Source organism: Heliconius melpomene, chromosome 12, assembly GCF_056956725.1.
Source record: "Heliconius melpomene rosina isolate 202511_hmr_F chromosome 12, ASM5695672v1, whole genome shotgun sequence".
Lineage (NCBI taxonomy): Eukaryota > Metazoa > Arthropoda > Insecta > Lepidoptera > Nymphalidae > Heliconius > Heliconius melpomene.
The window spans coordinates 1,375,166-1,392,355 of NC_140400.1; the positions used below are offsets into that span (position 1 = coordinate 1,375,166).

Sequence of the window (17,190 nt, forward strand, 5' to 3'; positions counted from 1 at the left end):
GGATTCAAATAATTTTGTTTTACAGCTTGGCACATTTATTATATATAGTATTTATTAATGGTAGACTAATCTTAAATGATATTAAAATATAATTTATATTGAAAATGTGTTGGAAAGTGACTGATAAAATATAATCGTGCAGGTGAATATTTATATATAAATCATAAAAAGCATGCAAATTTTTATGTCCAAAAGTACACATTACGCCATTTATTTTTGAAGTATAGACAAAAATATTTTAGTGATGATATCAAAATAATGCGTGCTGGTTCCCAATGCTGTGTCTTCTCAACCAGATCGAATCAACACCTGTATGATCAACACAAATGTTAATTCTACTCTGGTATCGAATCAGGCCTCGATGGATCTAGAATTGTAAGCTAATTAATCTTTTAAATCAAACCATCAGGGTATAACATCACTGACCTGAAAACCCTGGGAATCCTGCAAGCAAAATATTTGTGTGACGTATTTTTCAAATAAATAAAATAAAATTAGATATGTTAAAGTAGAAAAGAATGAAACACACTAAATACTACAAAATTCCCCTTGCTGTTTTGGAAACGAGAATGCTTTTAGAAGTCACTTAAAATATTTAGGTTGGTGTTTTAATTCGGAATGCATGCGGCTCGCGGGCTCGTTGTGAATTTACTCGTTTAAACATTTGTTGCCGGGAAGGAAGTGAGCAGACAATTTTGGCACTGTACTAAAATTCATTTAGAGTAGGTATGTCTTTTGTTTAAAATTTTTATTTTAGTGTAAAAGTTGTGATTGTTCCTGAGGTATAATAAATGTATTGTCTTTAGAATTTATGTTAATGATATTTTTTTTTAATTTTCCCTCTGTATACTACACATAGCAAAGTATGCAAAAGGAAAGCTGGGAACATACTGTTAAAACACTTCACTTCCGTTTCCGACTTTCCGCCGAAATAATTGTATTCAAAATCAAATAAATTCAAATTGTCTTTTTCTAAAAACTGTTCTTTACACATATATGTTTCTTAGACTCTGCCTACGCAGTGTCAAAGTAAAGTTAAACAATTTATATTTTAATAAAGCTTCCCTTTACGTACAAGGAGATCCAGAGTAAGCTCCTACTTACATGGATTTATATCGTCTTAGCTCTCTTCCAACTAGTTTATACAACGAAAGAATGTTTCTTACAAAATAATATGTTTTTCATTTATAATATATAAATTTTATACTATTTAATTAAGGATTGACGTTACTGATATTTTTGTGTGGCTTGATTATTCAAAAATGGTTCTTATAACAGCTTAATTGAATAAAGAATATTTAGATTTTTTAGTTTCACTCTTTATTCACCTCTAGAGAACCGAGGAAACTAGTGTTAAGACAATTCATTCCCATGAATACAGAGAGGTGGAAAATGAAAATATTAAATATTTCTTTCACTCGAGTGGAAATCTAACCTTCAAGTCTCCTGCGCCACGATGGTCTCATGGTAGCTTGATGTTGTAGTTAGTTAATAGATAAACTACAATTAAAAGAGAACACTTTCTAGAAATAAATCAAATTTTGCACGACAAAGATAGAATATAAGGATTACGGATTGTGCGGATCGTTTAATTTAGATACAATACGACGTTAAGCTCCGCTTCTGAGGAGAACGTAAAGCTTATCTTGAAAGCTAATGTTTTATAAATAAATTTAATTAAATTGTGTTAATTAAATTTTTAAGTTATATAGGCTTTTTATATGGATTAATTCCTGTGTAGTCGTCACTATAGTACTTTTTTTTCACTTTCGCCCTGCAATGTAGCCTGTATATAGTACGGTAGACAAAGGTAAGTATGTAGTGTTAAGACACTCTGTATCCCACTTTTCGTCAATTTATTTCGAAGCATTTTATATTGAATAGCGAAACACTTTGTCTCGGTCTCAGAGCGATAAAATGAAGATATTACTAAATGATTCCTTAGAGTGGTTCCCTCTGTCTACCCAGTTGAAAAAAATCAAAAACATTAATTTTAAAAAAAAAGACCACCTAATGTTTACTATTTGTCAGTTTTTAGAGTATATATCTAACGAATTTGAACAAAGCAACTTGAACGTTAGTAGAGCATGGGTAGAAACTTCACTGAAAATTCCTAAGGAGCTGTCTTGAAACATTTCTAGTTTGAAATGAGAACACGTTTCTACAATTTAATTGAGAAAATTAAGAATAATAGCTACTTTATATAGCAAATAACAAATATAAGTGTGAAATGTATAATATTTCAAAAATGATTCCCTCAAATGTAGATTTTAAAAGGATATGTAGTTTAAAAAGCATGGCCAGTAAATTTACCTCCATTTGCTTTTTGCGCCACTATATCAAAAGGTAAGGGCTGTGACACATGATAATATTAGCTATACATTATACAACTGATATTTTCAGATTTTATTTTTACGAAGAAACAATTTATTTGCATTTTTCTGCTGTGACAAAGCAATGTGCGGCGTTGTGTTCCGTAATTGAGCACGTAATTAATGTCTTGACAGTTTTCAGCAGGAAAGTAAAGAAGGTAGTATTTGACTCTAGGTTCTCTATCTGCCTATAGTGTTATGCGGGAAAAAGCGTGAAGCTGCCTTTTTTCAGATTTTATATATTGACTAGTAGTTTGGTTAAAAAAGCAGAAGTATTTCGTTCAAGATATTAAAATTGTTGAAATTTCTTTGAATTCTTTTATTTTCGTCTCATATTTCTAGTAGTGATAAAAAGACAAGGCAAGAAAATCTTTATAAAATAATTATAATTGGTAGCGATTCTCAGAAATAAAACCTGTTTCGTCTTATTAATTAAACTACAGCTTAAAGCAAATTCAATTAGGCTTCTGTTTATCAACTTAAATATATTCAACTACTTTTTAGCTCGCAATCTTGTTGACGTAGTCTCATTTTATGGCAAACCTGTAGAACATTCAGAAAACCTGGAATAAGCACTAGACAATGGGGTGGGCATGTACCGTCTACCCCCATTGACACCCATGACCTCATTCTACAAAGAAAAGCAATAATACACGATATATAATGAGTTCAAATACAAAATATTGGTTCCCCCAAATACTCAATCAAGTGAACGCAATCACGAGATAAACGCGCCTAATCGACGCGCGACGGCTGTGATTTATTCATTTCTTATCGGTGCCCAGCTTCAAGTGGAAATTGTTTTTTGAATTAGCAATATGTAATATATATGTATGTATGTATGTTTGTAGATATAGATGTATGGGGGGGTTGGTTTGTTTTGAGAGTGAAATGTCAAGTGTATAATGACATTTTGGCTTATATCAATATTTATTTTCATCATTTGACGTCGTCATGACGCGTTATAGCGTCCGGTTCTAAATGCAACGGTTATGGATTCGATTCCTAGATGGAGGAATGAACATTTTCATTTGATCGGTTGTTAATTGTTAATAACTTGTAGTAGTAAATTATATATAATATAGAAATAATTATATTTATAATTGGTATTTTTTATCACTTTTATCGGTATTTAATATCGAACTGTACTGTCATATGTAGTACCTACATTGGACTTATAAACGTATTAAAACACCAACCTTAATATCACTAGTAATATTACGAAACCTATGAAAAGAAATTGAAATGGAGAAATAAATTTAATGATGAATATGAGGAAAAATGACTCCAGAAAATTACTTCGAAATGAACATATTATTATGTTGTTTGTATTTCAAATGTTTACTGGTTAAGTGTAAATTCATGCATTTCCCATATCTTGAGTAATTGGCAGAGCGAATATAGTGACAAGACACTAACAAGTACTTTTCGCCAATTTTACTCCTATTTAATAATTTCTATGCATTGCTTTCTAAAACTCAATGTGACGATTTGTTCCTTTTAGCTTCACGCTATATCCCGCATATAGCGGGAACCTAATTTTAAGAGAATTTGTTTATAAGGCAAGTGAATGCTGCTCTTTGTATTATTACCAAAGTGAGAAAATAGGAAGAGCTAATTTCTCCGACTAGTAGGAATCGAACCCACATCCATGACAGCAAGTTTCATTTGTAATACAAATAATTTTCATATTATGTTCTGAGTTTATTATGTCAAAATACACCCGTCGTTTTTAGCTGATTCTTCATTCATGTTAATATTCTGTTTTATTAGAAAATCGTACAAAAGATCCTATTCCTTTATGTAATTTTAATGTACAATATTTCAAATGTTAATTTTGTTTTTGTATGAATGATATTTAAGAAACTCATGCCAGATATTAATATACATATATTATACATTTGGTGGAACAGTAACGTATTTGGACTTTTCGAAATATTTCCGGAGACTTTTGATTTCAAAAATTAAAAAGTCCAAAGTTAGTATTAGTATTCCGTATACATTGACATATCAAGCATTTTTAAAATTAAAATGAAATTACATACGACAAGTAGGTTCCATTGAGAAACTAATAACTATACAATTTGTTGTTTCTAATTAACCTAAATCTAATTATGTAATTATCATTTTAAATTTAGTTCTAATTTAAAATTCCACGACATACAGACTTTGCAACTAGTGCATTTTGTATATTGTGGATTAATATTTGTTTTGTAATATAATTCAATTATTATCTTTTTAAATGAAAATACGCAAATATTCGCATTTCATACTTACCGCTCATAAAATTGTAAATCAATGGGTTCACGGCGGAGTTCGCGTAGCACATCACGTGGGAGATGAGCGCTATGCAGGTCATCACTTCGCTCTGTTGCACTTCGTAGGCGACCCTGTTGAAAAATTGTATCAAGCGTGCGATTGTAAACGCGACAGTCGTGGATTCGATTTTCTCTCGGTGAAAATAAATACTTCATATTTTAATGAACTACTAATATATGTTTGGAAATACCTATAACTTTTCACATTTCTATTTTTTTCCTTTATTTCTATTGTAAGTTATCACTTTATATTTGTCAAATGTCAAATTTGGTAAATGTGAGTCCATGGCAAGTGCCCTATAGGTTTTGATTACAAATTATTATAAATTCAATTTGAATTTCATCATGTGTCAATTCAAGTGCAGCAAAATCGATACATAAATGAATGATTATAATTGCTTTGACTTAGAAGCTTAATTTTTTCCTGCTTCAAGGGACCGAGGACTTAAATATTTGATATCAATTTCACGCGATCTTAAAATAAATGGTCTTGACCCACGGCCAGATGGAAAGTGATTCTATAAGAATTCCGTTTTAAACTTTTGAAGTACGGAACCCTAAAAACAACATACAAAGTCGGTAGCATAAACTAGTATCTTATGAAATTTCATACAGATTAAAATGGGTTCAATAAGTCTTAAAATAGGCTATTGAAATCAATTATGACACTGACTAAACGATAAGGAGCGGAGTGAAGGCACAAAGGCGTAAATGACGTTTGACTTTTGAAAGAACGTTAGATTTAATAATAATCAATGCTTTATAGATGATCTACGAAGTAATCTTTGATATTTAAAAGATATAGTTTACTTTTTTTTAAAGTAATATAATAAAATGTGTATATTGGACAATGCGAATACATTTACATTATTAGACAAAATGAGCTTCCATTTTCTTTTATTACAAACTGTAATAAGAAGTATAACTTTAATATAGAGGTCAGTGGTGGTGCAGAGATAAGTGTGTGAGTGTAAGCGCTATAGTTGTAGGTTTGATTTCCACTCGACGAAATGAAATATTTAAAATGCATTTCATCGCTCTGGTGTCGAGGCAAAGCCCTGCGTTGATTATATTTTAAAAGAACAACCGTTCAGTTTCTGGTAGGCTCCTCAGAACTGCTTTCCAAGGCGGGTTGAAAAAAAACGAAAATAACATATTTACCTAAGAACCGAAAGCAAATGTACTGGGAAGTAGCAGACGGCGAACATGACGACCACAGCGACCAGCATCTTAGCGGCTTTACGACGGGACCTGAGCTGACCTTCGGTGGACGCGTTGGCGTGGATAGATGGCGTGGTCCGCCTGTTTGCTGCTAGCCCTAGAGCAGAGAGTTACAAATAAGTTTTGTTCTTGCAGGTTCACGCTGTTTCCCGCATATGTCAGGGTAGCTGCCTACCCATGTGCCATCTTAGTGTCTGTAACTCCGTACCCGACTTTTCGCTTAATGTTTCTAACACTTTGTCTAGCCGGCAAAAACAGGTATACAAAGCTTCCGTTCCGAGAAATGATATTATCATTTCATTTTTGTTATACAGATGTTAATTAACTCAACGAAAAGTTATAGTTTAAAACTCAAGTTAAATGTGAATAAATTCTAAAGTTACAATAAAAATTCGTGACAGCAACTACCCGACATTTACTTAGTTGGATCGCTCTTAAATTTGTTTACATTGTTTTAGCGAAAATTCATTTTTTACCTTACCCAGCTTTTTAATGTTACATTGTGATAAAAAAATAGTTTATAAAGTAAAGAGATATTGCATGTATGTTCATTTTTTAACGTCATTGTGTTAACATTTAGTGTCTTGAATTTGGATGGAGGCGGAAAAAGGAGTGTTCTGACACTAGGTTCTTTCTGTCTATTCTGCTATGTAGGTACAAAACATGAAGCTAGTTCATTTGATCCTTTACCTTTTTGCTGTACTGTATCTCGCATATACTCGTAGCATAGAAAGCAGAGGGAATTTTAGTCCTAAGATCAATTTTATAGATATTACGTGTACGTGTGAACGGCGGAACTTAATGTCGCCATTTGTTATGTTTCTAGTGGGAGGAAATTTTATCCAAGTGGGAATCGAACCAACAACCGTCGGGTTTTCAAGCATACGTTGTACCACCGTGAACGCCAAAAATGTTCTAAATTTGTAACATCGAATTGAATTTCAATATCGCTTATGTGAACACACATTCAAGTAACTAAAAGTTTCTATTTGTATTTGCTAAAAGAAATCCGTTCGCGAAATTTTTGGCAAATATACTTGAATAGAAAAGATCAAAAGCTCTGGACCTAACCTAGATCTAGATTTGAGGATGTACCTAATACAGACTTTATTTCTTTCAGCTTCATTATATGTATATCCCGCATATAGCAGGATAGGCAAAGGTAACCTAGTGTTAAGACACTCCGTTCAAACCATTGAGGGTTGAGTGGCGCAACTTAATTCCGCACTTGGTCTTGTTACTAGAGAGCAAAGAAATAATTAATTCCCCTGAGTGGTATCGAACCCGTTTAAAATCTATAACACATTTTTTGCAATATTTCAAATTAATAAAACTAATCTCATGAGCACATATTCTATATGTTTATTAGAAGGCAGTCCATGGTTCCATCGGTCATCTTCCAATTCCATCATCAGACCAGCTCGACGATACCATAATATTGCATTGCCATCTATATATTTACATTATAATGATGATACAACAATGAGAAATGCGTGTATTTCAGATTGTTAGATATCTACTTATTTGTTTTTCACAACTTGAATAAAAAAAGTTGAGAATATTCTTCCTAATTTTAACACATTTGATACGAGACCGTGTGGCCTAATGGATAAGGCGTCGGACTTCGGATCCGAAGATTGCAGGTTCGAGTCCTGTCACGGTCGAGGTTATACAATCATTTTTTTATTTAATATATTTTTGTTTTGTATATTATTTATGAGAAATATATTATAGTGTTTTAAGATTTAACTAACAGAGTAAATATGTTAAATTAAAAAAAAAAAAACATTTATTTGTTGTAGGCAGAGGGAACCTAGTGTTGGGACGTTCCGTTCCCCATTTTATAAATCAAATTTTCGGGGCATTATATGTTGAGTGGTTGAACTAAACGTAGGTAACTCTTTGCCTTGCTACTAGAGCGAAGAAATAAAACTAATAATAATTCCCCAGAATGGGAATGGAACCCATAACCGTCACGTTTACAGTCACACGCAGTAGTATACACTTGCGCCACAGCGCTACGACGATCTCATAAATTCTTCACAATTATTACAAATTAAGTTTCCTACATTTTATTACAAAGAAAATAGTGTGAAAAAGACAAATCATTTGTACACGTCACCTACTTTTCAAATAAAATATACTAAGAAATTATGTAAAAGGTCGTTTCTGAGGCGGTCTCCGTTACAAATTGGCCAATTAAGCTCTTGTGTACGTTGCAGAGAGGTTAATAAAGACAATGTATGGTTGCTCTTTAATGAGCGAGTTTTTTTTATAAAGGAACTTCTACATTAATTTATAATATATTAAAAACTATACTCGAACATATTATAAACAACCAACCGCCGTTTACTTCACTCTCTTCTTGAATTTCTTAGCTTCACGCTTTATCCCGTATCTAGTTAGAGGAAAGAGGGAATATTAAGAAAATCCATTTCCCAGTTCCCACAAAATAATGGAGACATTGAGTATTCAGTGGCGTAGCTCAACACCGCGTTTTTCCTTACTAGATCGAGGAAATAAAAGTAATACATTACTGCAATAATCATAAAAACATGTAAAATTATATCAAGATACATCAATTTATTCGAATATGTAACTCGTAAATTTTATATATAATGGAAAGATCTTGATCGTGGGAAACGGAATGTCTGATCACTAAATCTATTTGCCTATCCTGCTATATATGAGACTATAAAAAAAACTATTTTTCGCACGAACTTCTAACAAAGTTTTAGTACGTGACATAAAGTTGTAGAGCTCTTAGCTTTTAAACCCTACGCATAAAATTTGACCTCACTAACTTATTATTATCTGTTTTATATACATATATAATACTATATTATGGGTTTTATTATTACTTTAGGTGGATGAATTTAGTTTAAGACTATAATATACAGATAAAAATTATATATATCCTAGCTGACACAGTTTCATATGTATCGCTGAGGCTCAGTGGCTATCAAAGATTGTTATAATTATATTATTTGTTATTTAATTTATAGTTATTTTAATTTGTTTTTATGGCCCCACTCTTGTACACTTATTACGGTGTTAAAATCTGCCACTCATATCCGAAATTGGGGGGAATGGACTGTACGAGAAAAATACTAAAATTAATTTTACAATTAGAACCGGTAGTTCTTAAGATTAGCGCGATCGACCAAACAAACTGTTTAAATTTTAAAAAAGTAAAAATTTTAAATGTTAAAGCTTTATAATCTTAGTATAAAGACGTGTATCTCAATATATTACTTATTTATTTTATTATTTCATACCCGAGCTAATGTTCTGAATAGGTATATCACATTATCTTTGTTGAAGCTCTCTAGGGGGACGTGTAAAGTTTATATGAAAATCTATTATAAGTGAAATGTTAATACTTAATGGAATATTACTTAAATAAAAACAAGTGTTATGCTGTGTCTTTACTCAGTTATATTTTTTTTGGCCATTTAATATATATATTTTATAGACAAAAACTTTCAACCAGTGTGTGTTGCCAGTGTTAACTTATGGCGCTGAGACGTGATCCACAGGCTCAAAGTGGCTCAGCGAGCGATGGAGAGGGCTATGCTTGGTATTTCTCTACGCGACAAAATTCTTAATGATGAAATCCGTAGACGAACGCGGGTTACCGACATAGCTCTCAAAATTTGCAAGCTGAAGTGGCAATGGGCAGGCCATATTGTCAGGAGGGCCGACAACCGATGGGGAAGAAAGGTCCTCGAATGGCGACCTCGTCTCGGCAAAAGAAGCACAGGCCGCCCTCCAGCCAGGTGGACCGACGACCTTACAAAGACAGCGGGAATCCGCTGGATTCAAAGGGCGCAGGACCGGACGGAGTGGCGAGAATTAGGGGAGGCCTATGTCCAGCAGTGGACGTTAAAAGGCTGATGTAAGGCTGATATTTTTATTTTGCTTTAACGTCCGCTAGGATAGACAGAGGAACTTGCGTTAATACACTGCGTTGGCGACTTCCCGTCGATTTTGGTTTATTTTCCAAAATATAAAACATATATTACAGCATAAATTTACTATATATTGCTAAAAGACTAACAGCTATAATGTATATTTATACTGTTAATCTATTCCCAAAGGTCTTCGCAACCATTGCGGAATACATTTGGAACTAATTTCAATATTATTAAAAATGAAAGGCTAGTCTGTTGTACTGTTGTTGAATAATATACTCGTAATAAATACTCGTTCATAATGTACTCGTACGGCCGTTCTAAACAATGTTAGTTCAGTTTTTCTTCAGCCACGCAGTAAGCGAAGTAGACATAGAAAACTTATTAAGCCATTCTATTATGCAATATTTGAATATATTGCGTGCTTAGCGCGAATCAACATTGTAGTCTGTTATACTGCCGGATTGTTTATAGGATATAAAGTAATTTATTACTGAAACGATAGACAACGCACCAACTACGCGGCGTTTAACACTAAAATTGGCTTGTACGTTGAGAAGGGTACGAGAGCACTAATAGAGGCTTTTCTTAAATTCTTAAAACGACATGTTGTTAAGAAAAATCGTCTAAAATCACAATTATTACTTAAAAATACTAAAATATTTTGAAAAAAAAAAAAATGAATGAAACCTTAAAACTGTTATATATCAAAAGTTATCAAAAGTCATATATTGCAATTATCTTCAGAATTTCAAAATGAACCTACCTACTCTGTAACATGCGAGATACAGTATAAAGTTATAAAAAAATCAGGTCTGGTAGACATTGGTTGGCATTCAATTCCTCGAACACCTTCATCTATTAAGACCCTTTTGTAGACAAGAAATGGAGTACATAGTGTCTTAACACAATGTTCCCTCTGCCATTTTTACGAAAAAAAAAAAAAAAACTTACAATTAGTCTGTCCACTTGGAGGGCACAGTGTATGTGACTCAGTGTGCCCAGGAATGTTGTCAGATCTCCAGAGGACCCTCACTATTTGACAATACGCTATCATCATTAATAGCAGTGGGAACCTATGGATAGTAAAACATTAGAAAAAATAATATATATGAAATATAATATTATTTTACAGCTTCTGAATTTAAAATGTGTATGGCTACGACTCTTTAGTTAAGCTTCGTCACTTTGCCACGCAATTCTTTAAGTTCGGGTGAAAAGCGAAGAAGAACGGTGTGGCTTGGTTAGGTTCCCTAGGTTCTTTTTGCCTTTCCATGCTATGCGAATGCAGAATAAAATGTGAAGCTATAAGTTACTCCATTCCCCATCTTCCGCCGAATTCTGGAAGTATTGCCTGTTGATACTAGAGCAAACATTTGAAAATATCAAATATTTCATTTTTTTGAGTGGGAATCGAACCCACATCCGTCACGATTACAGTCACATGCTCGTATTGCCACGCCGCGACTGACTTCTATCAGTATAATAATATACATTTAAAAATTTACTGAACCAATAATTGATTTTGAAACTGTTAATTTAACGATAAGTAAATAATGAAAAATAATTTCGAATTCAAATCGTGAAAACTTCTTGGAACCGCTATTCTATTATGATATTAAATACAAAACTTTTGGCAAGAACACTCGAAATTTCACTTGAAAATTTTGATCACCCCCCTTTGATACCCCTACCCACCTACCAATCGAAAATCAGTGTGATTAACAAAGTTTGTGAATACCTAATATTAGTTAGACAACTATTTAAAATAAGATTTTTTTATATTCCTCAGAAAATAGAAATTCCATAAATAAATAAGTCTTATTCAGAGACAGTCATTGCTCAGGGGCACAAGCGTGTGTAAATGCGATAGGTTGTAGAATCGATTCCCACTTAAGTAATTAGAAAAAGTGTGGTGTTGATTTTTGCTATTCAACATATTACAAGTTCCAGAATTCGATGGAAAGTGAGAAATGGAAGTGTCTTAATGGGAACGGGAACGTTAAGTTTCCAGGTTTCCTCTGCCTACCCGGTATGCACGACACAGCGTTAGTTAAAAAAACTTACGTATAAAGGAATAAAGCCTTTATAATGTGCCACTTTAGATCGCTGCTGTCGGACCAGGTGGGTTTACACTGCATAAAATACTGCACGTTGAAACGCAGTTCCATGTTCCTCTTAACTTGTAACACCACGAATTCGGGAACATCTGCGGGCCGAAAGACAAAATTATTATGCACATCATCATTTATTTAACTAATAAAATAAAAAAAAATACAAAATGTAGAAAAAAGTTTTAGCATTCAAGGCAAGGCAGTGCATGACGTTGAGTCCTACCACTCAAAGTCCTACCACTTCGAAAGTTGGGAACGGAAATGTTTATGGCACTAGGGTCCCAGATCTGCCTCCCTTGTTTGTGCGGGATACAACGTGGACCTTAAAAAACATGTAAAGTGATAATAAATCAAAGTATATAACCCATAGTTATATATCTATCTGTTCGTGACTGTCACATGTCAGACCCATTTAACTGTAACGATCCTCAAAAAACCGTTAAAGCAGTATTTTACGTTTACACTTTGAAAATCAGTAAAAAGAAAGGAAGTTCTATTTACTTTTGTCTGTCTCATTTTATTTTGCATTTATTTTTTGTTAAACTAGTCATCGTTCACAACTTTGTTTACAGAAACAGGGACCTTAATATGTAAAATAGAAAATCTCGTTATTCTGTTCCCGCAGTCAAATTCAAATTCAACTTTCTAAGTCCAGTGGTCTTTGTATTGTCTGTAAATCACTAAGTAACGAAGGAGTTTTTATATATAAATGTTATAGATAGATACTGTGCTCAGAATTACCACTTTACATGGAATTTCTTTAATGTAGCCGAATACACTTACACTTAAATAATAATAAATAAATAATAAATAAATGCTTTATTCAGTAATTAAATGTTACATATACACTCTAATTTCGTTAGAATATGGAAAAAACAAGACAACAATTTAGTAGAGGTGAGCGATGGCAGCCGTACTAGTGTAAACTGTGTCACAGCTGCCAGAATAATAATAATGCTAATAATATAAAAATATTATTAGGTTACTTACTAAATAACAATGATAGCACCCAGATGATAAGTATAGCGGTCTTCGCTCGGCTCGTTGTTGACTTGAACTTGAGAGGGAAGCAGATTGCGTACCAGCGGTCCACTGATATGAATGTCAGTGTTAGCACCGACACCGTCACCGAGACCGACTGTAACAAAAGATAATTATGACTAGCTTATAACTTATTTAAGATTAGCGAGTAGCGAACCCTTGCGGCTTCGCCCGCTTGTGCTACAAACTTATTTATTTTGTCATCTGCATTACTTTCGTCATCTAATAACATTATCATTTTAGAAATGTTTCATGATGATTCACACTTCTTATTCCGTATGTAATAAGGTAAGCAAAGAGAATGTAGTGTCTCTTGAAATTTCTGTTTGAAACGCTAAGAAAAAGCAAAGCTGAAATGCTGAAATGTTTAACATACTCATTTCGTTGAGTTACGCAGTTCAACTGGCATCCAGAATTTAGCGAAAAGTAGAAAAAGGGAGTGTCTTAGATTCCCAGGTTCCCTCTGCCTACCCTGCTATAGCAGAATACAGTGTGAAGCTTAAAAAGGAATAAAATATCTTTGTCCAATGGAACTTGGAAGCAACCTACGAAATATATCTATATATATAAAATCGAAAAGTCACTCACTCATCACGAAATCTCAGAAACTACATGTGTTAGGAATCTCAAATTTTGCAAAGGAGTTACTTATAGGACGTAGGTGCTCGGGAAATATTAGGGAATTTGCAATATTCGACTTCTAAGGGGTTGTTTTTGGGGTCGAAAGTTTGTATGAAACTTCGTTACTACAAGTGCTAAGAGTCTCAAATTTTGCATAGACGTCAGTAGGACTAACATAGTTCACGCGGGTGAAACCGCGAGCTGGCCGCTAGTATTACATATAACACTGAGGTAGAAGGGAAAACCCTTCCTATCTTTATGATAATGACCTGTTATACTACAGGCCATGTTTACGTGATTATGAATATTTCGCACTGCTTAATTTTAATAAGGTTAGACATAATAAATAATATTAGAATTACTTATAACAAATATTATTTATTTTTTTTACCTTGACGCTGTATCCCGCATATGGCAGACTAGGTAGAAATAAATTATAGAGTCATTGCGTGCTTAGTGGCGCAACTCACTAATGCAAAAAAATTAAAATATTAATATATCTTATTTCTTCAAGTAGGACTCGAACCAACAACCCGGTACAGATTTACAGTTCTATACTTGTGCCGGTCCGTTTCGACTAGCCTCAAACGATGATGAATATGAAAAGTTATAATAGTAAGAAAAAACACATAATAAATGAAATGGACTAATTGTATAATATAAAAATTATAACTTTATATTATCTTAAAAGATTGTAGAAAGTACGGAAAAGTCAAACAACCTACTAACATTATGCATCAGCATGTGTCGCTGTTTGTTATTCAATAACGCAAACTTGGTGTGAATACTTGAACCAATCTTCTAATTATGCACATACAAGGGAAATTGGATGCTTGTAAATTCATTTGTGTGGACTTTATGATTTTTCCAGTCTACTTCCAAATATTATTTCCATATAGGTAAGTTCTTTTTTATTTGCTCGTTCTGGTAACAAGAAAAAGCGTGGCGTTGAATTTCACCACTCTTCAAGGTTTCATACTAAGCGAGGTAACCAGAGAGATTCTGCGTCGTCCTCGTCGACTGTCATCACAACCTCGCCATACAAGTCCTCCTGGGATTCAGGCTTTTTACGTGACATAAAGATCAACAGAGGTCTCTCCCTGTCATTCTTAAAACTCCCACTTGCCTCATAAATCTTTTTTACCATTTTGTCACGAATTCTCACGACACATCCAAATCAGATTCCGATATTTAAAGCCCCTTATTTATTACTAGCGGGCCCGCCCGGCTTTGCTCGCGGTAACAAGCGATTTTTGAAAAATATTATTTAATTGTATTTTGGGAAAATTACTTGGTTATTTTAGTATGGTTATATTTATTTTTTATACACTCAATAAATCATAATTTAAATCTTTTACGATTTTGTATTATATTGCTCCCAAAATTTATTGCATTTAATAGAAAAAATATTTAGTAATAACATAACTTCCTATTGGGTAAGCATAGGTGCGTGCACACGTCGTTTCCCACACATCGCCCAATTCTCGATACATTAGGCGCATACAGAGTGGAGAATCCAAATGCTATAATTATACGCTAAATTTAGCAAGAATATGTTTATACTGTAGCATTTACTATCCAACAAATAGGACTTCACCAAAATATTTTAGTATTGTAGTTTAGTGAGGTGGACCTGCGTTGAGTGTGAACCGTTCATCTCGGGCCTGGAAGCACTTTAGTTATTTCTCCGCCGCGACGATTTGATGGTTATTTATTGCTGGCTTTTCAAATGTAATTTACTGTGAACGATTCTGAAAGATAAAGTCGTCGTGGAGTAGATGGGCAGCGTCTCATTGTAAACGCGATGGTTGTGGGTTCGATTCCCATCTAGGAGAATGAATTACTAATTTCTTTCGTCTACAAAGTAAGTGTTGAATTCCGCCACTCGATACGCAATGCCATCAGAATTCGGGGGAAAGTGGACAACGGAAGTGTCTTAACACTAAGTCTCAGGTTGAAAATTACGTTTTGTCATATCTAAAATAAAAAGTAATTTTCAACTCAAACCAATAGTTTCTGAGATTAGAGCGTTCAACCAAACAAATGCAACTCAATTTTGTAATATTAGTATAGAAGTTTAGATTTTAATATTTCTTTAAGTCACTTATCGCGGATTTTTCGAGTGTAATTGACTGTAAACGTTTATTTAAAATGGATTTTAGAATGGAATGAGCGCTGAGGTAACGTTGGCCCAGTGCTCAAGTTTAAGCTATGAAAACGTTGAAAAGTAGTTTTTATATTATTAAAATGTTTCATCTTCCCGAACTGGGAACATAAAGTAATTTCATATTTTTTCTTCCAGTAGGAATCGAACCCACAAATATCGCGTTCACACTCAGATGCTGGATCTCTGTGATTATGGCCTCAAATAAATAAGAATAGAAATATAATAAATAGCTTATTTGAAAACTAATATAACTTGTTAAAAACTAAGTTCGATATTAATTTTGAAAATATTGCCTTTAATAGTTGCTTTAATACTTTGAGGGCACTAGACGATAAATTGATTCTTACTTGTACACCGTATACTGAGAGGTTAGTGACACATCATTCTTTTGAACCGACTACAAAAAAGGAGGTTACCACTCTAACATGGATGGTATTATATTATGTAAGTAATCATTGATACTTATATATAATCCCATAGTTCATCAGAACTATTTAGACTTCCAAACAAACACGCGTGATAAAGTTGGTATGTTTGTAGATTTCTCGGAAACTTGAGAGGTATTTTTTAGTTTACGCCTATATTTAATTCTAATCTATTACATAGAAATAAAATTGTCTGGGTGAGATTTTAAAATAATTATGTTTTTAAGTGCATATTATTACGATACTAGAACACAAATAATTTTTATTGTGTCTGTCTAATTTTATCTCAGAATTCCAGCGGGATCGGAATTTCATAGGAAAAGCAGCATTTGCCGTGTGGGCATGGATAGATATTTTCTATTGAATACGAAAATTTTTGCGAGCAAAATCAAATATCATACCAAAAGATGTAAACTACGATTTTATACTAAAATTAGCGACCCTCTTGCGGCTTCGCCCGCTTTAACTACTGGATTATTCATGTAATGTATGTTTGCAAAGCACTTAAGATAATGTGAAAATTAATTAAACCCTAATGCAACCCGCTTTTTCGTAGTTTCAATAAAGATTTTCCAATTGTTTTACACAACAAGGGTTTTTTAGTGGGTACTGTAATTTTAAATCTGTGCTACTAATCTTTTCAAGTACTTATTAAAATATATTTAAATGACTATTTTTAGATAGTTAAATGACTATTTTTAAACGAAAGAAATTATAAACAAAAACCTACCTACTAATAACTACTACAAATGTGAAACCAAATATATCGCGCTTAAATAATACATTCAACTCCAATTATCCAATACGTGCAAACGCATCTAGATAAATCTTCGTTGCTATAGAGGCAGGCGGGTTTTTTTTTTTGAGCTTGTGGTTAATGCTGAAGGGGGTATTCTGTCCCTGATGAAAAGCAAGCACGACGTGGCTGCCTGTGAGGAAAATTAAATAGAATGTATGGGCCGGGAATCGAACCCGGGCCGCCCGCGTGGCAGGCGAG

General features: G+C 33.4%; 1 protein-coding gene and 1 non-coding gene across 2 annotated transcripts in view; one reads left to right on the forward strand and one right to left on the reverse strand.

Annotated features, from left to right (window-relative positions):
• The window catches only part of LOC146533350 (orexin/Hypocretin receptor type 1-like), a 73,063-nt gene that overhangs the window by 3,686 nt on the left and 52,187 nt on the right, over window positions 1-17,190 (reverse strand). Inside the window, exons 3-7 of the mRNA XM_085194957.1 lie at window positions 12,930-13,077; window positions 11,893-12,034; window positions 10,780-10,901; window positions 5,852-6,008; window positions 4,650-4,762 (exon numbers count right to left, since the gene is read on the reverse strand). Of these exons, the coding sequence (XP_085051083.1) occupies window positions 4,650-4,762; window positions 5,852-6,008; window positions 10,780-10,901; window positions 11,893-12,034; window positions 12,930-13,077 (682 nt within the window). The remainder of the gene's footprint in view (window positions 1-4,649; window positions 4,763-5,851; window positions 6,009-10,779; window positions 10,902-11,892; window positions 12,035-12,929; window positions 13,078-17,190) is intronic.
• On the forward strand, window positions 7,503-7,575 carry TRNAR-UCG (transfer RNA arginine (anticodon UCG)). The gene has a single exon. It is a non-coding gene; the product is annotated as a tRNA-Arg (tRNA).